Here is a 25,301-nt window from a genome sequence, read left to right as displayed (position 1 = left end):
TCCTAACGACCCCTGGGCAACACCACTGCACACTTCCCTCCAGTCTGAGAAACAACCGTTCACCACCACTCTCTGCTTTCTGTCCCTTACCCACTTTTGTATCCACGCTGCCACTGTCCCTTTAATCCCACGGGCTTTAATTTTGCTAACAAGTCTATTATGTGGTACTTTGTCAAGCTCTTTTTGAAAGTTCATATACACAACATCAACCGTACGACCCTCGTCAACCCGGTTAGTTCAAAGAACTCGATCAAGTTATCAAACACAATTTGCCTTTAATAAATCGATGCCGATGTTCAGTTATTAGCCCAGACTTTTCCAAGGGCCAATTAATTTTGTCCAGGATTATTCTCTAAAAGTTTCCCCACCACTGCCGTTCGGCTGACTGGCCTGTAGTTGCCGGGTTTATCCCTCTCCCCTTGTTATAAACAGGGGGGTAACATTTGCAATCCTCCAGTCCTCTGGTACCACCCCTATATCCAAGGAGGATTGGAAGATTGTGGCCACAACCTCCTCAATTTCCACCCTTACCTCCCCCAGTAACCTAGGATGCACCCCATCCGGAGCGGGTGACTGCTCTACTTTGAGGACTGCCAACCTTGTACATCCTCTTTATCTATTTTAATCCGATGCAATATCGCTCCTGCCTCCTCCTTTACTGCTACATTGGCAGCATCCTCTTCTCCAGTGAAGACTGAAGTAAAGGACTCATTTAGTACCTCAGCCATTGCCCTCTGCCTCCACAAGATGATGTTTTTGGTCCCGAATCGGCCCCAGCCTTCCTTTGACTACCCTTTTACTAGTTATGTGTTTATCTTTTGGGCTCCCTTTTATGTTAGCCGCTAATCTATTCTCATGCTCTCTCTCTTTGCCCCTCTTATTCCCTTTTTATGTCTCCTCTGTACTTTCTATATTCAGCTTGGTTTTCTACTATCTTATTAACCTTAAATTCCCCCTCATGGCAATGTGTCTACTCTGTACTCAAATCATCACCTCTTTGAAGCCCTCCCATTGTTCAATTACTGTTTTGCCGACCAACTTTAGATTCCAATCCACATGGGCCAGATCCCTTTTCAACTCACTGAAGGTAGCCCTCCTCTAGTTAAATATTTTTACACTTGTCCTTTTCCATAACTATTTTTAACCGTAAGAAGTCACACACCAGGTTATAGTCCAACAGCCTTATTTGAAATCACAAGCTGTTTCAAATAAAGCTGTTTCAAATAAAGCTGTTGGACTATAACCTGGTGTTGTGTGACTTCTTACATTTGTCCACCCCAGTTCAACTCCGGCATCTCCACACCATATTTTTAACCTGACGATGTTCTGATCACTCTTCCCCAAATGCTCCCCCGCTGAAACATGCTCCATTTGCCCCACTTCATTCCCCAGAACTAGATCCAGCTCTGCTTCCTTCCTCGTTGGGCTGGAAACAGTGTTCAAGAAAGTTCTCTTGTACGCATTTCAGGAATTCCTCCCCCTCTTTGCCCCTTAGACTGTTGCTATCCCAGACTATATTAGGATAATTGAAGTCCTCCATTATCACTACTCTGTAGTTCGTGTATCTTTCTGTAATTTGCCTGCAAATTTGCTCCTCTATCTCCTTCCCATTATTTGGTGGCCTATAGTGTAGACCCTGTAGCGCAATAGCTCCTCTATTGTTCTTTAATTCAAACCAAATAGATTCTGTCTTTCACCCCCTCAATGACATCATCCCTCTCCAGTGCTATAATAATTTCATTGATCAGTATTGCCACCTCCTCATTTATTTTTCCTTCCTTCTCTTTCCTGAATACCTTGTAGCCAGAAATATTAAGTTCCCATACCTCCCCTTCTTTGAGCCAGGTCTCTGTTGTTCCCACTATATCATCGGCCCATGTGGTGACTTGTGCTTGTGGCTCACCAACCTTATTTCCCACGCTCCGTGCATTTATGCACATGTACTCTAAACCCATGTACTCCAAAACCACTGCTTTGCATTTGCCCCCTCCCATTTCTGAACTATTCTGTAATCTAGTGCTATTTGCCTCTCCATGTCCTCTGTGCACCTTGTTTCTCCTCTCTAATGTTTGATCCAGGAGCCCACCCCCTGCCAAATTAGTTTAAACCCTCCCCCACAGCACCAGTTGACCTTCCTGTGAGGATGTTGGTCCCAGCTCTGTTGAGGTGCAACCCAATCACCTTAGACAGGTCCCTCCTGCCCCAGAACTGGTCCCAACGCCCCAGGAATCTAAAGTCCTCCTTCCTGCATCATTTCTCCAGCCACACATTAACCTGTTTTATCCTACTATTCCGAGACTCACTAGTGCATGGCACTGGGAGTAAGCCAGAGAATGCTACCTTTGAGGTCCTGCTCTTTCATTTCCTCCCGAGTTCCTGGAACACTGACTGCAGGACCGCAACCCTCTTCTTTCCTGTGTCATTGGTTCCCACATGGACCATGACTCCGAGCTGTTCTACTCCCCCCCTCCTCAAAATGTTCTGCACCCTCTGTGATGTCCTTTACCCTGGCACCAGGGAGGCAAACACCAGGCGGGACTCACATCCAGGGTTGCAGAAATGCCCGTCACCCCCTGACTATCGAAGTCCCTGTGACCACTGCATTTCTAAACTTTGCTGTGCCCCCCTGTGCAGTCACTTGCCCCACAGTGCAGTGGGCGCGCTCCAGACTGCACTCCCCCGAGGTGTCACCTGGGGACAGCGCGTCACAATCGGCCCCAGCGCACCTGAGCTGGAGAGGAGGCCCCGCCCCCTTGCCCTGCCACCATTGGTGGGCGGACCCGGGCCCGCCCTCTTCCTATTGGTCAGAGCTCCCGTCAGTCACAGGCGGGGCCGGCCTCCATCCACCGAAATGGGCCTCTTCCTCTGATGACGTCACAATCGGGCCCCAGCCCACCAGCGCCGCAAAGGAAGGTCCCACCCCCTAGCCGCGCCGCCATTGGTTGGAGGACCAGGCCGCCCAGTTCAGTCCTCCCACTTCAGCCCAGGTCCTAATGGTCAGAGATTCCGTCAGTCACAGGCCGGGCCGGCCTCCATCCACCTAAATGGGCCTCTTCCTCTGATGACGTCACAATCGGGCCCAGCCTCAGCGCCGGGAAGGTCCCGCCCCCTAGCCGCGCCGCCATTGGTTGGAGGACCAAGCCGCCCAGTTGAGTCCTCCCAGCTCAGCCCTCTTCCTATTGGTCAGCGCTCCCGTCAGTCACAAATCACATTGAGCCGGCTCAGTCCGCTCCGTCCGGTGTCCGCGGAGGTCCCGCCCGACTCTCAGGTTTGGTTTTTCTCGTATTTTACTTAATAATCTCGCTCTCCGCTCCCCCCTCACCTCGATTTAAATCAATTCTCCAACACTTTGCTTTATCCGGCCGCTGATTCCGCCTCTTCCCCGGACCCGGCCTTCCGTCTTTCACCCGGAAGCTATGCGCAGGCGCCCTGGCAGCCTAGTTTTGTAGTGGGGCCGAATGAGCATGTGCGGCCCCGCCTCTCCACATTTAAAGGGACACGCACCCCCTCCACATTTAAAGGGACACCCACCCCCTCCACATGTTAAGGGACACCAGCCCCTCCACATTTAAAGGGACAGCCACCACCTCCACATTTAAAGGGACACAACCCCCTCCACATTTAAAGGGACACACACCCCCTCCACATTTAAAGGGACGCCCTCCCCCCTCTCATGTGTTCTTCAGCAGAAACATAGAAGATAGGAACAGGAGTCGGCCTGTAATTCCTCCTCATCTCTAAGTCTAAGGATAAGGGGTAAGCCATTCAGGACAGAGATGAGGAGGAATTTCTTCACCCAGAGAGTGGTGAACCTGTGGAATTCTCTGCAACAGAAGGCAGTTGAGGCCAATTCCATAAATGTATTCAAGAAGGAGTGAGATATAGAAACATAGAAGATAGGAGCAGGAGTAGGCCATTCGCCCCCTCGAGCCTGCTCCGCCATTCAACGCGATCATGGCTGATCATCCAAATTCAGTACCCTGTCCCTGCTTTCTCCCCATATCCCTTGATCACTTTAGCCTTAAGAAATATATCCAACTCCTTCTTGAATATATTTAATGAATTAGCCTCAACTGCCTTCTGTGGTAGTGAATTCCACAGGTTCACCACTCTCTGGGTGAAGAAATTCCTCCTCATCTCTGTCCTAAATGGCTTACCCCTTATCCTTAGACTGTGACCCCTGGTTCTGGACACCCCGACCATCGGGAACATCCTTCCTGCATCTACTCTGTCTAGTCCTGTTAGAATTTTATAAGTTTCAATGAGATCCCCTCTCATTCTTCTAAACTCCAGCGATTACAAGCCCAATCAACCCAATCTCTCCTCATACGTCATTCCTGCCATCCCAGGTATCAGCCTTGTGAATCTTCGCTGCACTCCCTCCATGGCAAGAACATCCTTCTTCAGATAAGGCGACCAAAACTGTACAAAAGTAAAAAAGTTTCTCCTGAATTCCCTCCTGGATTTATTAGTGACTTTTATATTTATAGCCACATAAATATGATGAGATTCTGTTAAGCTGACCAGTATGTTGTTGTACTTTGTCTTTTTCTGATGAATGGAACATTACTGAGCCCCCTGTACCCGTGTTATGGGATGAAGTGCCAGACAAGTGAAGGCACAACGTCTGGGTGTGAATCTAATAATAACCTCACGGACCGTATAGGTGTGATAACCAGACGAGCTTGTGGTTATAGTCTGGTCACAGATGGACTAAATTCCATGAATTAGCAGGAGTTCAGGAGGCGGTCAACAGACGGGTCCAAACAATCCCATTTCCTGAGCGGTAACCAAGCTTGTGTATAAGAACAAGCCACTTAAGCCGTTGTCAGTTGGAACAGACTCGAGAAGATCGCGCGCGAATCCACTGTACTTCTATTCTCCAGGTTGATGGAATTATCACCCGATCTGTGTTATGCAGCGCTCTTAATAAAGCCTGGAGAGACAATTTGTGTTCTTGTGAGCTTGATTATCTGGTATCCGAAACCCGAGGACTCCCGATCATTAGAGTCAACCTCAGTGTGTGGAAAGGGATTCCCTGGTGTATCCCACCCGCTGACACACCAGAGTGTCCACATTGTGACTGCTGGGGGTCGATTCCACTGTTTCCGATGCTTTTAATCACATCCAGGACTGAACCGTGTTAATTCAGGCAACTGGGGCTTGTTAATGTTAAAACCCCAATAACTGGGCTGGATTTTAATATTCTGGCTCAATAAATCAGCTTCGTTAGAAACACACAGTCTATTGAGTCCTTGTTTCTAACATAAGTCGAGAGCTAACTGATGACTTGTTACAGACATTCCCTGTCCTCAATATCTGTGTCCAGGGGAGAAGCTGAGGGGCTTCTGTTACTTTTGTGGGGTGAATTTTTGTGCTCATCGAGGTTCTGGATGTCATTATGGGGAAAGGAATATTTTAACATTCTCAGCACCTGGTGTCAACATCAAACACTCCCTGGGCAGGTACAGCACGGGTTAGATACAGAGTAAAGCTCCCTCTACACTGTCCCATTAAACACACCCAGGGCAGGTACAGCACGCGTTAGATACAGAGTAAAGCTCCCTCTACACTGTCCCATCAAACACTCCCAGGGCAGGCACAGCACAGGTTAGATACAGAGTAAAGCTCCCTCCAACTGTCCCATCAAACACTACCAGGGCAGGTACAGCATGGGTTAGATACAGAGTAAAGCTCCCTCTACACTGTCCCATCAAACACTCCCAGGGCAGGGACAGCACGGGTTAGATACAGAGTAAAGCTCCCTCTACACTGTCCCCATCAAACATTCCCAGGGCAGGTACAGCACGGGTTAGATACAGAGTAAAGCTCCCTCTATACTGTCCCATCAAACACTCCCAGGGCAGGTACAGCACGGGTTAGATCCAGAGTAAAGCTCCCTCTACACTGTCCCATCAAACACCCCCAAGGCAGGTACAGCACGGGTTAGATACAGAGTAAAGCTCCCTCTGCACTGTCCCATCAAACAGTCCCAGGGCAGGTATAGCACGGGTTAGATACAGAGTACAGCTCTGCATACACTGTCCCATCAAACATTCCCAGGGCAGGTACAGCACGGGTTAGATACAGAGTAACGCTCCCTCTACACTGTCCCATCAAACACTCCCAGGGCAGGTACAGCACGGGTTAGATACAGAGTAAAGCTCCCTCTACACTGTCCCATCAAACACTCCCAGGGCTGGTGCAGCACTGAAGTTAAGATCTGACAGAGTCGCTCGATTCATCGGGACCTGAATATCATCAGCCTTTGCACATGGAAGGAGAGAGCAGCGATCACAGCGCGGACAAACCGCACACGTGTTCCGTGTGTGGACTCGGATTCAGCCGATCGCCTGACCTGGCGAGACACGTGCACTGTCACACCGGGGAGAAACCAGGTAAAGGTGGGGATGGCAGGAATGGATTCAGTTCCCCGTCCGTCGGAAGTTCATCGGCACAGTCACACCGTGGACAGTCCGTTCACCTGCTCCATGTGTAGGAAGGGATTTGTTTATCCATTCCACCTGCTGACACACCAGCTTGCTCACCCTGATGAGAGATTGTTTAAATGTTCTGGCTGTGGGAAGAGCTTTGAAAGCACCAGGGAGATGAAGGGACATCAGCGAGTTCACACTGGAGAGAAACCCTTTAAATGTTCTGACTGTGGGAAGAGCTTTGAAAGCACTGGGGAGATGGAGGGACACCAGCGAGTTCACACTGGAGAGAAACCCTTTAAATGTTCTGACTGTGGGAAGAGCTTTGAAAGCACCGGGGAGATGAAGGGACACTAGCGAGTTCACACTGGAGAGAAACCCTTTAAATGTTCTGACTGTGGGAAGAGCTTTGAAAGCACCGGGGAGATGAAGAGACACCAGCGAGTTCACACAGGAGAGACACCCTTTAAATGTTCTGACTGTGGGAAGAGCTTTAAAAGCTTTAAGAGCCTGAAGAGACACCAGCGAATTCACACTGTTCCTCGAATCTTACAGCACAGAAGGAGGTTCTTGGGCCCATTGTGACGGTGCCGCTCTTTGAACGAGCTGTTGAATTTAGTCCCACTCCCCTGCTTTATCCCCAGAACCCTGCAAACTCGTCCTCTTCAAGTACATGTCCAATTGCCTTTGAAAGTTCCTATGGTACCACAGAGAAGGCTGGTTATCAAAATTGAGGCTCATGGAATAGGTGGGTCAGCGGCAGCTTGGATAAGGAATTGGCTTAAGGACAGAAAACAGCGAGTTGTGGTAAATGGCTGTTTTTCAGACTGGAGGATGGCAGACAGTGGTGTTCCCCAAGGGTCAGTGCTGGGGCCACTGCTTTTTTGACATATATAAATGACCTGGATATTGGAATGCAGAGTAGAATTTCTAAATTTACCGATGACACCAAACTTGGGGGTGTGACAAACAGTGAGGATGATACCAATCAACCAACAGGACATACAAAGGCTCGCAGAATGGGCAGACAAGTGGCAGATGGAATTTAGTACAGAGAAGAGTGAGGTGATGTATCTTGGCAGAAGGGACAGGGAGAGGCAATATACACTTAATGGCACAGTTTTAAAGAGTGTGCAGGGACAGAGGGGCCTGGGAGTCAATGTGCATAGGTTCCTGAAGGTGGCGGGACATATTGAGAGAGTGGTTAACAAAGCATATGGGATCTTGGGCTTCATAAATAGAGGTAATGGCCCAGAAATTCGGCTCTCCCCGGGTGAGTACGCACGGGGTAATCACCCGTCGGCCGAATGGAATTGCCGGTTTCCTGCATGCACTGCGCATGCGCGGGAAACCGGCACTTCCGATCCTCTGAACGAAGGGGTTCAGAGGCCGAACGCGCGCGCAGGGGAGGCTGCGCGTGCACTTTGAACTTAGTTTTTTTTGCAGGTTTTCACGTGAGGTTAAGCCTGCAGGATTTACACATTTAAAATGCAGGCATAAGGCCTGCTTTTTACAAGGTAAGTGGTCAATTAATTAAAATTAAAACATTTTTTCCACAGGTTTATTATTTTTAAATACTTTAAAGCAAGGTAAGTTTATTTTTAGCCCCATTTTTTGATAAAATTATTTTTTTCAAAAATTTCAATTATTGCTTAAAATAGTTATTTAATGTAATTTATAGTTTATTTAAAAAGTGTGATTTTTAAAAAAATTTATTTGAAAGTTTACTACTACTTTGGGGCCCGTAGCATTCATAAGTTTTGGCAGGTCTTTCTGTCAATCTTATGAATCGGCTTTTCCCTCCTCCGATTGGCTACCCATGGCTCATGTGATCCCAGGGGATGCATCGCACTAACTACGCCTCTGGGACACGCAAGCACAGCGCGCCGGCAGCTGGGCCAGGCCCCGGAACGGAATTCCACGGGGCCCTACAGCTCAACTGCCGGCGCGCAACTTAAGTACGATTTGGACAGGTTGGGTGATTGGGCAGAAACATGGCAAATGCACTATAATGCGGACAAATGTGAGGTTATCTACTTTGGTGGCAAAAACAGGAAGGCAGATTATTATTTGAATGGCAATAGATTGGGAGAAGGGGAAGTGCAAAGAGACCTGGGTGTTCTTGTGCACCAGTCGCTGAAGGTAAGCATGCAGGTGCAGCAGGTGGTTAAGGCGGCAAATGGTATGTTGGCCTTCATAGCAAAAGGGTTCGAGTACAAGAACAAGGATGTCTTGCTGCAGTTGTACAGGGCCTTGGTGAGACCGCACCTTGAGTATTGTGTGTAGTTTTGGTCACCTTACCTGAGGAAGGACGTTCTTGCCATGGAAGGAGTGCAGCGAAGATTCACCAAGCTGATACCTGGGATGGCAGGAATGACGTATGAGGAGAGATTGTGTCGATTGGGCTTATACTCACTGGAGTTTAGAAGATTGAGAGGGGATCTCATCGAAACCTATAAAATTCTGTCAGGCCTGGACAGACTAGATGCAGGAAGGATGTTTCTGATGGCCGGGGAGTCCAGAACCAGGGGTCATAGCCTAAGGATAAGGGGTAAGCCATTTAGGACTGAACTGAGGAGGAATTTCTTCACCCAGAGAGTGGTGAACCTGTGGAATTCTCTGCCACAGAGGGCAGTGGAGGCCAGTTCATTAAATATATTCAAAAAAGAGTTGGATATATTTCTTCAGGCTAAAGGGATCAAGGGATATGGGGCGAAGGCAGGGACAGGGTACTGAGTTTGGATGATCAGCCATGATTTCATTGAATGGCGGAGCAGGCTCGAGGGGCCGAATGGCCTACTCCTGCTCCTATCTTCTATGTTTCTATGTTTCTAAGTGCAGGTCGGGGGCTTGCACCCGCGGGAAGCCCCCGACCCGAATTTCTGGGCCATTGAGTACAAAAGTAGAGAAGTTATGCTGAAACTTTATAAAGCTCTGGTTAGGCCACAACTGGAGTATTGCATCCAGTTCTCGTCACCACACATTAGGAAGGATGTGAAGGCCCTTGAGAGGGTGCAGAGGAGATTTACCGGAATGGTTCCGGGGATGAGGGACCTTAGCTACAAGGACAGGTTGGAGCAGCTGGATTTGTTTTCATTGGAGCAAAAGAGGTTGAGGTGTGAAACATAGAAACATAGAAGATAGGAGCAGGAGTCGGCCATTCGGCCCCTCGAGCCTGCTCCGCCATTCAATGCGATCATGGCTGATCATCCAAATTCAGTACCCTGTCCCTGCCTTCTCCCCATATCCCTTGATCGCTTTAGCCTTAAGAAATATATCTAACTCCTTCTTGAATATATTTAATGAATTGGCCTCAACTGCCTTCTGTGGTAGAGAATTCCACAGGTTCACCACTCTCTGGGTGAAGAAATTCCTCCTCATCTCTGTCCTAAATGGCTTACCCCTTATCCTTAGATTCTGACCCCTGGTTCTGGACTCCCCGGCCATCGGGAACAGCCTTCCTGCATCAAGTCTGTCTAGTCCTGTTAGAATTTTATAAGTTTCAATGAGATCCCCTCTCATTCTTCTAAACTCCAGCGAGTATAAGCCCAATCGACCCAATCTCTCCTCATACGTCATTCCTGCCATCCCAGGTATCAGTCTGGTGAATCTTCGCTGCACTCCCTCCATGGAAGAACATCCTTCCTCAGATAAGGCGACCAAAACTGCACACAATACTCAAGATGTGGTCTCACCAAGGCCCTGTACAACTGCAGCAAGACATCCTTGTTCCTGTACTCGAACCCTCTCGCTACGAAGGCCAACATACCATTTGCCTTCTTAACCGCCTGCTGCACAAGCATGCTTACCTTCAGCGACTGGTGCACAAGGACACCCAGCTCTCGTTGCACTTCCCCTTCTCCCAATCTATTGCCGTTCAGATAATAATCTGTCTTCCTGTTTTTGCCACCAAAGTGGATAACCTCGCATTTATCCACATTATACTGCATCTGCCATGCATCTGCCCAATCACCCAACCTGTCCAAATCAATCTGGGGTTTCTTGGCATCCTCCTCACAGCACACACGCCCACCCAGCTTTGTATCATCTGCAAACTTGGAGATATTACATCTAGTGCCCTCGTCTAGATCATTAATCTATATTGTGATTTGATCGAGGTGTACAAAAATATGAGGGGTGTGGATAGGCTCGACGGGCAGAGTCTGTTACCACTAGTTGATGGTACAAGGAGCAGGGGACACAGAATTAAGGTTTTGGGCAAGAGATACGGGGGGGGATGTGAGGAAAATCTTTTTTACGCAGCGTGTGGTGAGGACCTGCAACTCGCTGCCGACGGAAGTGGTGGAAGCGGAGACACTCAATGTTTTCAAGGGGAGACTGGATAGGCACTTGAGGGAAATAAACTTTCAGGGCTGTGGGGCTAGAGCGGGGGAATGGGACTGAGTGGATTGCTCTGCAGAGAGTCGGCATGGACTCGATGGGCCGAATGGCCTCCTTTTTTGCCATTATGACTCTATTACCTCTACCAACCTAGAAGGACAAGGGCAGCAGGCGCATGGGAACACCACCACCTCCAAGTTCCCCTCCATGTGACACACCCTCCTGACTTGGAAATATATCACCGATCCTTCATCGTTGCTGGGTCAAAATCCTGAAACTCCCTCCCTAACAGCACTGTGGGAGTACCTTCACCACACGGACTGCAGCGGTTCAAGAAGGTGGCTCACCACCACTTTCTCAAGGGCAATTAGGGATGGGCAATAAATGCTGGCATTACCAGCGACGCCCAAATCCCATGAACAAATGTTTTAAAAACTACCTCCCTCATTTTGTCCGTATATTTTCCTTTCCTGCCTTTTCTCTTCCTGCCTTTCCTCTCCACGTCTCTCTCTAATTGGCTGCTACATTACATTCCTACATGACCACACTTCAGAAGTCCTGCAATTGCTGCACAGCGCTTGGAGATGTCCTGAAATTGTGAAAGGTGCGATACATATTCAAGATCTTTCTTTCTTCGTACTTACCTTCCCCTCTCCTGTCTCATTTTTGAAATGTCAATGTTTCTCATCATCACTCACTTTCTCCTCAAATTATTTTCTTCTCATCTCCTTCGTTTGTCTCTTTCTTACTTTGATCTTTAGTTTTTCTTTCCTTGTCTCTCATTGATTTCTAATGTCCTGTTTCGCTTCCCTTATTACTCTCACTATTACCTCAATGCTAATCAATCGGGGGAAACTCTCCACTGGCTGGAGTCAGACCGAGCACAAAGGAAGATGGTTGTGGTGGTTGGAGGTCAATCATCACGGCCCCAGGATATCGCTGCAGGAGTTCCTCAGGGCAGTGTCCTCGGCCCAACCATCTTCAACTGCTCCATCGGTGACCTTCCCTCCATCATAAGGTCAGAAGTGGGGATGTTCGCTGATGACTGCACAGTGTTCAGTTCCATTCTCAACTCCTCAGATAATGAAGCCGTCCATGCCCGCATGCAGCGCGACCTGGACAACATTCAGGCTTGGGCTGATAAGTGGCAGGTAACATTCGCACCACGCAAGTGCCAGGCAATGACTATCTCCAACAAGTGAGCACCTAACCACCACCCCTTGACATTCGACGGCATTACCATCGCTGAATCCCCCACCATCAACATCCTGGGGGTCACCACTGACCAGAAACTGAACTGCACCAGCAACATAAATACTGTGGCAACAAGAGCAGGTCAGAGGCTGGGTATTCTGCGGCGAGTGTCTCACCTCCTGACTCCCCAAAGCCTTTCCACCATCGACAAGGCACACGTCAGGAGTGTGATGGAATACTCTCCACTTGCCTGGATGAGTGCAGCTCCAACAACACTCAAGAAGCTCGACACCATCCAGAACAAAGCAGCCCGCTTGATTGGCACCCCATCCGCCACCTTAAACATTCACTCCCTCCACCACCGGCGCACCGTGGCTGCAGTGTGTACCATCTACAAGATGCACTGCAGCAACTCGCCAAGGCTTCTTCGGCAGCACCTCCCAAACCCGCGACCTCGTCTACCTAGAAGGACAAGGACAGCAGGTGCATGGGAACACCTGATAGAATACATATATTCCTGAAGGCAGCAGGACAGGTAGATAAGGTGGTTAAAAAGGCATATGGGATACTTGCCTTCATTAGCTGAGGCATAGAATAAAATTTCATTTCGTTTCATTAAACTTGGTCTATAAGAGTATTCTCTGCACTGTAGTTCCTGCACCTAAGGCCAGTGTCTAGAACCTGAGGGGTGAGTGGGTCGAACCACTCAAGGTTTTACTGTGCAAAAGAGAGAGAGAGGCCTCTGGAGAGAGAAACCTCTGCGATCTAAAGAGAGAAGGAGAACCCCTTACAGGCAGGAACCCTCACAACATTCAAGAAGCATTTAGATGAGCACTTGAAACGCCATAGCATACAAGGCTACGGACCAAGTGCTGGAAAATGGGATTAGATTAGACAGGGCTTGATGGCCAGTGCAGGCACGAAGGCTAAAGGGACTCTTTCTGTGCTGTACAACTCTATGACTCTATGACCACCAACTCCAAGTCAAACACCATTCTGACTTGGAAGTATATTGCCATTCATTGGCGCTGGGTCAACGTCCTGGAACTCCCTCCCTAACAGCACCGTGGGAGTACCTTCACCACACGGACAGCAGCGGTTCAAGGCGGCGGCTCACCACCACCTTCTCAAGGGCAATTAGGGATGGGCAATAAATGCTGGCCTTGCCAGCGACGCCCACATCCCATGAACAAATTAAAAAAAACGTCATCCCATAACACGCGTACAAGGGCTCAGTAATGTTTAATTCATCAGAAAAAGACAAAGTACAACAACAAACTGGTCAGCTTAACAGAATCTCATCATATTTATGAGGCCACAAACTTAAAATAGTCACTAATAAATCCAGTAGGGAATTCAGGAGAAATGTCTTTACCCAGAGAATGGTAGAAAGGGGAACTCGCTACCACAAGGAAGATTGAGGTGAACAGCACAGATGGATTTATGGGGAAGCCACACGAGGGAGAAAGGAATGGGAGGATATGTTGATCGGGTTAATTGAAGTAGGGTGGGTGTGGAGCATAAACACTGGCATGGACCAGTTGGGCCGAATGGCCTGTTTCTGTGCTGTACATTCTATGTAACACCATGAACAGTCAATCAAAGGGAATCATCAGCATGACAACCTTAAAGATTAAACAGCAGTCCAAGAATTTATAAAACATTCATCCATTCCACGTTCACGTCGCCCCAGCTACAGAAGTGTGAACTCGCTGATGTTTCAGTAGCTGGGATGACTGAGTGAATCCCTTCCCACACACGGAGCAGGTGAACGGTCTCTCCCCAGTGTGAACTCGCTGGTGTCTCTTCAGATGCCCAGAGGTTTGAAAGCTCTTCCCACAGTCAGAGCATTTAAATGGTCTCTCATCGGTGTGAACAAGTTGGTGTCCATTCAGATCCCCAGAGGTTTTAAAGCTCTTCCCACAGTCAGAGCATTTAAATGGTCTCTCATCAGTGTGATATCGCTGGTGTCCGCTCAGCTCCCCAGAGGTTTTAAAGCTCTTCCCACAGTCAGAACATGTAAACGGTCTCTCATCAGTGTGAACAAGTTGGTGTTCACTCAGATTCCCAGCACTTTTAAAGCTCTTCCCACAAACAGAACATGTAAATGGTCTCTCATCAGTGTGAACTCGCTGGTGTACCTTCAGATCCCCAGAGGTTTTAAAGCTCTTCCCACAGTCAGAGCATTTAAACGGTCTCTCATCGGTGTGAACTCGCTGGTGTTGCTTCAGATCCCCAGAGCTTTTAAAGCTCTTCCCACAGTCAGAGCATTTAAACGGTCTCTCATCAGTGTGATATCGCTGGTGTACACTCAGCTCCCCAGAGGTTTTAAAGCTCTTCCCACAGTCAGAACATGTAAACGGTCTCTCATCGGTGTGATATCGCTGGTGTCTGCTCAGATTCCCAGCGCTTTTAAAGCTCTTCCCACAAACAGAACATGTAAATGGTCTCTCATCGGTGTGAACTCGCTGGTGTCTGCTCATCTCCCCAGAGGTTTTAAAGCTCTTCCCACAGTCAGAGCATTTAAACGGTCTCTCATCGGTGTGAACTCGCTGGTGTACCTTCAGATCCCCAGAGGTTTTAAAGCTCTTCCCACAGTCAGAGCATTTAAACGGTCTCTCATCGGTGTGAACTCGCTGGTGTTGCTTCAGATCCCTGGGGCATTTGAAGCTCTTCCCACAGTAAGAGCATGTAAATGGTCTCTCATCAGTGTGATATCGCTGGTGTCCATTCAGATCCCCAGAGGCTTTAAAGCTCTTCCCACAGTCAGAGCATTTAAATGGTCTCTCATCAGTGTGATATTGCTGGTGTCTCAACAGGTTGGATGACTGAGTGAATCCCTCCCCACACATGGAGCAGGTGAATGACCTCTCCCCGGTGTGAACTTGCTGGTGTGTCAGAAGATGCGAAGGCCAATTGAATCTCTTCCCACGCACGGAGCAGGTGAATGGCCTCTTTCCTGCTCTCTCCAGCTGGTGTCTCGTCAGCTCTTGGGACATTTGAAAGCTTTTCCCACAGTCGGAATGTTTCACCGGCCTCTCCCCAATGTGAACTCGCTGGTGTGCCAGCAGATTCAAGGACCGAGTGAATCTCTTCCCACACACTGAGCAGGTGAACAGAATCTCCCCTGCTCTCTCCAGCTGGTGTCTCTTCAGATCCTGGGACCTTTTAAATCTCTTCCCACAGTCAGAACATTTAATCGGTCTCTCATCAGTATCAACAAGCTGGTGTCTCAGGAGGGTGGAAGAATGAGAGAATCGCTTCAAAAACACGGAGCATGTCAACGGTCTCTCATCAGTGTAGACAAGCTGGTGTCTCAGCAGCACGGAGGGTGCAATTAATCCCTGCCCACACACGGAGCGGGTTAAAGGTCCCTCCGTCGTGTGAACGTGCTGGTGTATCATCGGAGCGGATGGCTGAGTGAATCCCTTCCCACACACGGGGCCCGGATTTCCCCCAGTGTGTGGCCACTGGTGTTGCTTCAGGTATTTGTAGATTTTGAAGCTCTTTCAGAACATTTAAAAGTTCTCTCCCCAGTGTGAACTCACGGGTGTGCCAGCAGATTGGAGGAGCAGCTGAATCAGGTCCTGAGGAATCGCGTAACTCTGTCAGATCTTGATGTGATGTTTGCTCTGAGCTTCCTGTCTGTAAATGCTCCACTTCTAAAACCCTGTAAAAGGAGTGTAGAAAGGATAAGGAGGGAGCAGGAACTTTTTTGGCTTCTTTTGCCTCAAAGAACAAACAGGGTAGAGCCGGTCCCACTGATGTCCAGCCGTGCCCACAATAACCAGTGGGCCAGAAACAGCCCAATCCACCTCACTGACTTGGCCCTGAAGTCAAATCAAGTCTCATTAAAGTCTCATCAAATGACATCCTTTGTGACTGTGACAAAGGTAAACTATCCCTCCTCGTCCTTCCTGACTTGTCTGCAGCCTTTGACACGGTTGACCACTCCATCCTTCTCCAACGCCTCTCCACCGTTGTCCAGCTGGGCGGGACTGCACTCGCCTGGTTCCATTCTTATCTATCTAATCATAGCCACAGAATCACCTGCAACGGCTTCTCTTCCCGCTCCCGCATTGTTACCTCTGGTGTCCCCAAGGATCTATCCTTGGGCCCCTCCTATTTCTCATCTAAATGCTGCCCCTTGGCGACATCATCCGAAAACACAGCGTCAGTTTCCACATGTACGCTACTACCTCCCCACCACTTCTCTCGACCCCTCAACAGCGTCTAAATTGTCAGACTGCTTGTCCGATATCCAGTTCTGGATGAGCAGAAATTTTCTCCAATTAAATGTCGGGAAGACCGACTGGCTCCATCCCTCTCCTTATCATCTGTCTGAGGCTGAACGAGACCGTTCACAACCTTGGTGTCATATTTGACCCTGAAATGAGCTTCCGACCCCATATCCGCAGCATCACTAAGAGCGCCTCCTTCCACCTGGGTAACATGGCCCGTCTTGGCCCCCTGCCTCAGCTCATCCGCTGCTGAAACCCTCCCCCGGCCCTTTGTCATCTCTAGACTTGACTATTCCAACACACTCCTGGCTGGCCTCCCACATTCCAGCCCACATCACCTTGAGCTCATCCAAAACTGACCGTACTGTGACCCCGCCCACTCCCCCTACTCCGCATGCGCCGCCGGCCACCAGACTGCGCATGCTCGGCAGGACCACGGCTCCCGAGGATCAGCCGGCACCGCGCCTGCGCACAGACCCCGCATTCTGGGTCGGCCCGGGCAACCGCCAAAGTCCGGATCACCGGCGGAAAGTGAGTTTAATCAGGGTTTTTTATATATAGCGCAGAGAAGCGCGGTCGGGGAGATAAATAAACAGAAAATACAAACCGCACCGTCCCAGCGCCCTCCCGGCACCGAGCGGAGCGGATTGAGCGGCCGCAGCCCCTTGTCTTCTGCAGGGAGCCGGACTGGGGCACGTCATCAACTCCATGGCGGTGACCGACGGGAGCTCCGACCAATAGTGAGAGAGCGGGCGGAGCTTGGAGGGCTGAGGTGGCGGCGGGTCCTCCAACCAATCGGGGTGTCCGAGGGGCGGGACTTCCGCCGCCTGCTTCTCCCGCTGCTGAGACAAGTGGAATGGAGCAGAAATAACAGGATTGTGGAAATACTCAGCAGGCCAGGCAGCATCCGTGGAGAGAGAAACAGAGTTAACGTTTCAGGTCTGGGACCCTTCATCAGAACTGGAAAAAGCTGGAGATGTAACAGATTTTAAGCAGGCGCAGAGACAGGTTGGGGGTTAGGAGGGGAGGAAGGAATTGAAAGAACATGCTGTGAAAATGTTGCAAATGGGAATGGCAAAATCATACTGCATGAAAAATGGGGGCAGGGATTATCATCTGAAATTGTTGAACTTGATGTGAGTCCGGCAGGTTGTAAAGTGCCCAATCGAAAGATGAGGTGCTGTTCCTCGAGCTTACGTTGAGCTTCATTAGAACAATGTATTAGGCCGAGGACACAGAGAGATCAGAGTGGGAGTGAAGCGGAGAATTAAAGTGACAGGCGACCGGAAGCTCAGGGTCACCCGTACGGACTGAACGGAGGTGTTCCGCAAAGCGGTTGCCCAATCTGCATTTGGTCTCCCCAATGTAGATGAGACGGCATCACAAGCAGCGAATACAGTATATTAAATTGCAAGAAGTACAAGTAAATCGCTGTTTCACCTGGAAGGGGTGTTTGGGGCCCTGGACAGTGGGAAGGGAGGAGGTAAAAGGGCATGTGTTGCATCTTTTGCACTTGCACGGGAAGGTGCCGGGTGAAGGGGAAGGGCTGTTGCGAGTGATTGAGGAGTGGACCAGAGTGTCGCGGAGGAAGCGGTCCCTTCAGAATGCTGAAAGGGGAGGTGAGGGGAAGATGTGTTTGGTGGTGGGATCACGTTGGAGGTGGCGGAAATGGCGGAGGATGATCCGTTGACTGAGGAGGCTGGTGGGGTGAAAGGGGAACCCTATTGTAGCGAGAGGGTTTGAGTACAGGAACAAGGATGTCTTGCTGCAGTTATACAGGGCCTTGTTGAGACCACATCTTGTGTACTGTGTGCAGTTTTGGTCGCCTTATCTGAGGAAGGATGTTCTTGCCATGGAAGGAGTTCAGCAAAGATTCACCAGGCTGATACCTGGGATGGCAGGAATGACGAATGAGGAGAGATTGGGTCAATTTGGCTTGTACTCGCTGGAGTTTGGAAGAATGAGAGGGGATCTCATTGAAACTTATAAAATTCTGACAGGACTGGACAGACTCGATGCAGGAAGGATGTTCCCGATGGTCGGGGAGCCCAGAACCAGGGGTCACAGTCTAAGGATAAGGGGTAGGCCATTTAGGACAGAAATGAGGAGGAATTTCTTCACCCAGAGAGTGGTGAACCTGTGGAATTCTCTACCACAGAAGGCAGTAGAGGCCAATTCATTAAATATATTCAAGAAGGAGTTAGATATATTTCTTAAGGCTAAAGGGATCAAGGGATATGGGGAGAAGGCAGGGACAGGGTACTGAGTTTGGATGATCAGCCATGATCGCATTGAATGGCGGAGCAGGCTCGAGGGGCCGAATGGCCCACTCCTGCTCCTATCTTCTATGTTTCTATGTTTAATAATAACTTTCAATGGGGAATTGGATAAATGCTTGAAGGGGAAAAATTTGCAGGGCTATGGGGACAGAGCAGGGGAGTGGGACTAAATGGAGAGCTCTTTCAAAGAACTGGCACAGGCACGATGGGCTGAATGGCCTCCTTCTGTGCTGTATGATTCTAGGAGCCACTCCTAGAGTGGAGTGGTGCCCGCAAGGATCGCTCGGCAGGAAATTGGGAGGAGGTGGTTCACACGCAGACAGCACCTGATTTCGAGATGCTGTTCTTTTAAAATTGGTCCTCCACAGGCAAGGATGCTCCCGGTCCCTTTAATGAAAATCACATTGAAAAGGAGAGTCCCTGTCCCTTTAAGAACCCTCCACCCATCACTCCCACCTTTTTCTTAAAGTTTTTGAAATTAATAATAAAAGTTCATGCAGAAAAAATGTGTCTGACTGTATTTTTGTGAGTATCTGTGTGTGTGTGTCTGTCTGACTGTATGTGTGTGTGTCTGTGCAGTGGGGAAAGAGTTAAACTGACATCGCTGACAGTTTCACTGAATGGTGTAAGAAAGACCATACTTTGCTGTAGTAAGCTTTTTCTAAGTTGCTGAATTGGCAGTGGAGATAACATAGCCGGACATGGAACCATAAGAGTCCTAAGAGGATGTAAGTTCTGTTCTGGCAGGGAAGTAAAACAATGAAAGAGGCCTAGAGAGGCAGGAAAGGAGGACAATGAGTCAGAAGTACAATGTTGATGAGACCCATCCGGCATAAACAAAGGTCATAGGTGCAACAACAGCTTGGGGGATAACGGCCGATGATAAAGGCGGTACTTTAATGTAACGTGGCATAGGCAACCAATCAGTGAGGATGCATGCGGGCCAAGGTCCAATCAGGTGGCAGGAATGAATTTTGACATGTGTGTTGTAATGTATAAAAATGTCGTGTTTGCTGCACCAATTTGGAAAGGTCTGGCTAAGACAGAGCAGACTGTTTCCCCACCGGTGCAATAAAGACCAATCTAAAACCTTGTGTCGAGTGTTGGTTTAAAATACTCCACAACAGCTGTATCCAGTGCACTCAGCCGTTTCTTGATATCATGTGGAGTGAATCGAATTGGCTGAAGACCGGCTTCTGTGATGGTGGGGACTGCAGGAGGAGGCCGATATGGATCATCCACTCGGCACTTCTGGCTGAAGATGGTGGGAAACGCTTCAGCCTTGTCTTTTGCACTCACGTGCTGAGCTCTCAGCATCCACCCTGTTAAGCCCCCTCAGAATCTTACATGTTTCAATAAGATCATCTCTCATTCTTCTAAACTCCAATGAGTATAGGCCCAACCTGCTCAACCTTTCCTCCTAAGGCAACGCCTTCATCCCAGGAATCAACCTAGGATGCAGGCCATCAGGTCCAGGGGACTTGTCAGCCTGTAGCCCTATTAATTTGCCTAGTACTTTTTCTCTAGTGAGAGTGATTGTTTTAAGTTCCTCCCTCCCTTTTGCCCCTTGGTTTTCCACTATTATTGGGATGCTTTTAGTGTCTTCTCCCATGAAGACAGATACAAAATATTTGTTCAAATTCCTTGTTTCCCATTATTAATTCCCCAGTCTCATCCTCTAAGGGACCAACGTTTACTTTAGCTACTCTCTTCCTTTTTATATACTTGTAGAAGCTCTTACTGTCTCTTTTTATATTTCTTGCTAGTTTACTCTCAATCAATGTTCTCCCTCTATTATTCTCAGTCCATTATTTTTTTAGTCATCCTTTGCAAGTCTCTAAAAATCCCCCACCACTAATCTTCACAACATTGTATGTCTTTTCTTTCAATTTGATACCATCCTTAACTTCCTTAGTTCATCCTTCTCAGAGTCTTTCTCACTGGAATATATCTTTGCTGAGAATTATGAAATATCTCCTTAAAAGTCTGCCACTGCTTATCTACCATCTTAACTTTTAATCTATTTTCCCAGTTCACTTTAGTCAACTCTGTCTTCATACCCTTGTAATTGCCTTTATTTAAGTTTAAGACACTAGTTTCAGACCCAAGTTTCTCACCCTCAAACTGAATGTGAAATTCTATCATGTAATGAGCAGGTTCCCTAGAGGATCCTTTACTATGAGATCATTAATTAATCCTGTCTCATTACACATTACCAGATCTAAAATAGCCTGTTCCCTAATAGGTTCCACAACATATTGTTCTAAGAATATGTCCTGAATACACTCTATGAACTCGTCCTCAAGGCTACCTTTGCCAATTTGATTTGTCCAATTGATATGAAGATTAGAATCACCCAAGATTATTGCAGTAACTTCTTACAAGCCCCCATTATTTCTTGATTTATACTCTGTCCTACAGTGCAGCTACTGTTCGGGGGCCTGTGGACCACTCCCACCAGTGACTTCTTTCCCTTATTATTTCTTATCTCCACCCAAACTGATTCTACATCTTGATCTTCCGAGCCAAGATCATTTCTCACCACTGTACTGATCTCATCCTTTATCAACAGAGCTACCTCACCTCCTTTTCCTTTTTGCCTATCCTTCCAAAATATCAAATACTCCTGAATATTCAGTTCCCAGCCTTGGTCACCTTGTAACCACGTCTTTGTAATGGCGATCAGATTATAACCATTTATTTCTATTTGTGCCGTCAACTCATCTATCTTGTTACGAATGCTGCGTGCATTCAGATAAAGAGCCATTAATTTAGTCTTTTTACCATTTTTCCCTACTCTGGCCTTATTTGCTGGTACACTCTAATGCTTGTACACTCTGTCCCTTCCTGTCACGCTCTGGTTATCATTACCCCTATCGCTACCCTGCACTATTGCCTTGTCCTTTCTCTTTAACTTTCTAGGTTTCCCCTCACCTGAACCCACCCCCCCCACTATTTAGTTTAAAGCCCTATCTACAGCCCTAGTTATTCGATTCGCCAGGACACTGGTCCCCGCACACTTCAAGTGAAGCCCGTCCCAACGGAACAGGTCCCTCTTTCCCCAGTACTGGTGCAAGTGCCCCATGAATCGAAACCCATTTCTCCCACACCAATCCTTGAGCCACGCATTCAACTCTCTGATCTTATTGACCCTATGCCAATTTGCTCGTGGCTCACGTAGTAATCCAGAGATTACATTGTGGTTCTGCTTTTTAATTTAGCCCCTAGCTGCTCGTACTCCCTCAGTAGAACCTCTTTCTTAGTCCTACCGATGTCATTGGTACCTGTGTGGACCACGACAACTGGATCCTTCCCCTCCCACTCCAAGTTCCTCTCCAGCCCAGGGGAGATATCCTTAACCCGGGCACCGGGCAGGCAACATAGCCTTCGGGACTCACGCTCTCGGCTACAGAGAACAGTATCTATCCCCCTAACTATATTGTCCCCTACCACTACTACAGTCCTTTTTACTCCCCCAACTTGAATGGCCCCCTGTACCATGCTGCTTTGGTCAGTTTGCTCATCCTCCCTGCAGTCCCTGCTCTCGTCCACACAGGCTGCAAGAACCTCATACCTGTTGGACAAGTGCAAGGGCTGAGGTTCCTCCAATGTTACCTTCTGGATCCCCATACCTGCCTCACTCGTAGTCACACCGTCCTGTCCCTGACCACGGACCAAATCTGAAGTATTTAACGTAAGGGGTGTGACTGCCTCCTGGATCAAAGAGTCCAGGTAACTTTCTCCCTCCCTGATGTATCGCAGTGTCCGAAGCTCGGACTCCAGCTCATCAACTCTGAGCCGAAGTTCCTCGAGCTGCAGACACTTCTGGTCACCGCACTTTAGGAAGGATGTGAAGGCCCTTGAGAGGGTGCAGAGGAGATTTACCAGAATGGTTCCGGGGATGGGGGATCTTAGCTACAAGGACAGGTTGGAGAAGCTGGATTTGTTTTTATTAGAGCAAAGGAGGTTGAGGGGTGATTTGATCGAGGTGTACAAGATTGTGACCGGTTTGGATAGGCTAGACGGGGAAAGGCTGTTCCCACTAGTTGATGGTACAAGGACTAGGGGACACAGATTTAAGGTTTTGGGCAAGAGATACAGGGGGGACGTGAGGGAAAACTTTTTTACACAGCCACTGGTGAGGACCTGGAACTCGCTGCCGACGGAAGTGGTGGAAGCGGAGACACTCAATGTTTTCAAGGGGAGACTGGATAGGCACTTGAGGGAAATAAACTTGCAGGGCTACGGGGATAGAGCGGGGGAGTGGGACTGACTGGATTGCTCTACAGAGAGCTGGCACGGACTCGATGGGCCGAATGGCCTCCTTCTGTGCCTCTATGACTCTATGTGGTTGCTGTGGATCACACTGGGGTCCACCAACTCCCACATGCTACAGTGGCAACACATCACCAGCCCTGCCATCTCTATTGTATTTTATTTAACTAATTAGGTTTTCAAGTTTTGAAATACCCAATTGTCTATTAATAGCTTTTAATCTAGGTAATAACCTTGTTTAATTTATTACATTTAGTTATATGCTTTAGATCTTTACTGTAACTTAGCCCACAGTCCTAATCTACATCCCAGGGTACTTAAGGAAGTGGCCCTAGAAATAGTAGATGCATTGCTGGTCATCTTCCAGAACTCGATAGACTCTGGAACGGTACCCATGGATTGGCGGGTAGCTAATGTTACTCCACTATTCAAAAAAGGTGGTAGAGAAAAGGCGGGGAATTATAGACCGGTAAGCTTGACATCGGTAGTGGGGAAAATGCTGGAGTCCATTATAAAAGATGTAATAGCAGAGCACTTGGAAAGCAGTGACTGGATCGGACAAAGTCAACATGGATTTACAAAAGGTAAATCATGCTTGACTAATCTACTGGAATTTTTTGAGGATGTAACTGGTAAAATAGATAAGGGAGAACCAGTGGATGTGGTGTATTTGGACTTTCAGAAGGCTTTCGATAAGGTCCCGCATAAGAGATTAGCGTGCAAAATTAAGGCACATGGGATTGGGGGCAAGGTATTGACTTGGATAGAGAACTGGTTGGCGGACAGAAAGCAAAGAGTTGGAATAAACGGGTCGTTTTCCGAGTGGCAGGCAGTGACTAGTGGGGTACCGCAAGGATCGGTCCTAGGACCCCAGCTGTTCACAATATATATTAATGATCTGGACGAGGGAATTGGATGTAATAATATCTCCAAATTTGCAGACGACACAAAGCTGGGGGGGAGGGTATGCTGTGAGGAGGATGTCGGGAAACCCCAGCACGATTTGGACAGGTTGGGTGATTGGGCAGAAACATGGCAAATGCACTATAATGTGGATAAATGTGAGGTTATCCACTTTGGTGGCAAAAACAGGAAGGCAGATTATTATTTGAATGGTAATAGTTTGGGAGAAGGGGAAGTGCAAAGAGACCTGGGTGTTCTTGTACACCAGTCGCTGAAGGTAAGCATGCAGGTGCAGCAGGCGGTTAAGAAGGCAAATGGTATGTTGGCCTTCGTAGCAAGAGGGTTCGAGTACAAGAACAAGGATGTCTTGCTACAGTTGTACAGGGCCTTGGTGAGACCACACCTTGAGTATTGTGTGCAGTTTTGGTCGCCTTACCTGAGGAAGGACGTTCTTGCCATGGAAGGAGTGCAGCGAAGATTCACCAGGCTGATACCTGGGATGTCAGGAATGACGTATGAGGAGAGATTGGGTCGATTGGGCTTATACTCACTGGAGTTTAGAAGATTGAGAGGGGATCTCATCGAAACCTATAAAATTCTGTCAGGCCTGGACAGACTAGATGCAGGAAGGATGTTCCTGATGGCCGGGGAGTCCAGAACCAGGGGTCATAGTCTAAGGATAAGGGGTAAGCCATTTAGGACTGAAATGAGGAGGAATTTCTTCACCCAGAGAGTGGTGAACCTGTGGAATTCTCTGCCAGAGAGGGCGGTGGAGGCCAGTTCATTAAGTATATTCAAGAAAGAGTTGGATATATTTCTTAAGGCTAAAGGGATCAAGGGATATGGGGAGAAGGCAGGGACCGGGTACTGAATTTGGATGATCAGCCATGATCTCATTGAATGGCGGAGCAGGCTTGAAGGGCCGAATGGCCTACTCCTGCTCCTATCTTCTATGTATCTATGTAATTAAACCCCAGTTGTTTATATTTTTTTTACGTATCAACAGCAACTCTTACCCCCACCTCATCGAATTCGCTCACTCACCCAATTCCCGAGTTCAGTACTCTGTAGAAGCAATACTCCGTAGAACTGGACTCCGTGCTACTTACCTCCCAAACATTTCTCCTTCCACACTCAAAAGGCCGATGAATTTCAGGTCCTGATGAATGGAGTGACTCTCTGAGATCTTGATGTGCTGTTTGGTTTGAGTTTCCCCGTCTGTCAATCCTGCCCATCTCACAGCCTGTGAAAGGAGTTTACAAAAGCCATCACTGAGAGTCCAGGACAGAAATTGACAACATTCTCTCCTCCTGCTCCCTGGCCCAAGGGGGCTGCGCATGCGCCCCGCTGCACACTCGGCCTCTCAAGGTGGCGGCCGTTGAGCCGGGCCTGTCACCGGGAGAAAGCCCAGCAGCCGCCGCCCCGCTCGGGGCAAACGCAGGACCCGTAGGTTCTTATTCAGGGGTTTGAGGCCTAAACCGGGTGTTTATAAAGCCTCCCCGCCAGTTCCATTGCTCCCCTGCGCCCCTCCGCCTCCCCGCTCCGGAATCTTCTCTCCGCCTTCCGCCACCATCACCCGACTGGCGGCACTGACTGCGCACACGCGGGACCCGCCCCACCTCAAGCCGCGCCTG

General features: G+C 48.6%; 1 protein-coding gene across 1 annotated transcript in view; it reads right to left on the bottom strand.

The window, feature by feature from the left end:
• The window catches only part of LOC147091910 (uncharacterized), a 34,622-nt gene that overhangs the window by 6,548 nt on the left and 2,773 nt on the right, over nt 1–25,301 (bottom strand). The window contains exons 2-3 of the mRNA XM_085976636.1: nt 24,777–24,910; nt 13,655–15,639 (exon numbers count right to left, since the gene is read on the bottom strand). Coding sequence (XP_085832762.1) covers nt 13,655–15,373 — 1,719 coding nt within the window. The 5' untranslated portion in view covers nt 15,374–15,639; nt 24,777–24,910. The remainder of the gene's footprint in view (nt 1–13,654; nt 15,640–24,776; nt 24,911–25,301) is intronic.

This window comes from Somniosus microcephalus, unplaced genomic scaffold (genome assembly GCF_052327205.1).
Source record: "Somniosus microcephalus isolate GS21.2 unplaced genomic scaffold, FLI_Smic_1.0 unresolved_chr3, whole genome shotgun sequence".
In the NCBI taxonomy this organism is placed as follows: domain Eukaryota; kingdom Metazoa; phylum Chordata; class Chondrichthyes; order Squaliformes; family Somniosidae; genus Somniosus; species Somniosus microcephalus.
Note: the sequence above shows the minus strand (reverse complement) of the source record. Positions and strands in the feature narration are given on the sequence as shown.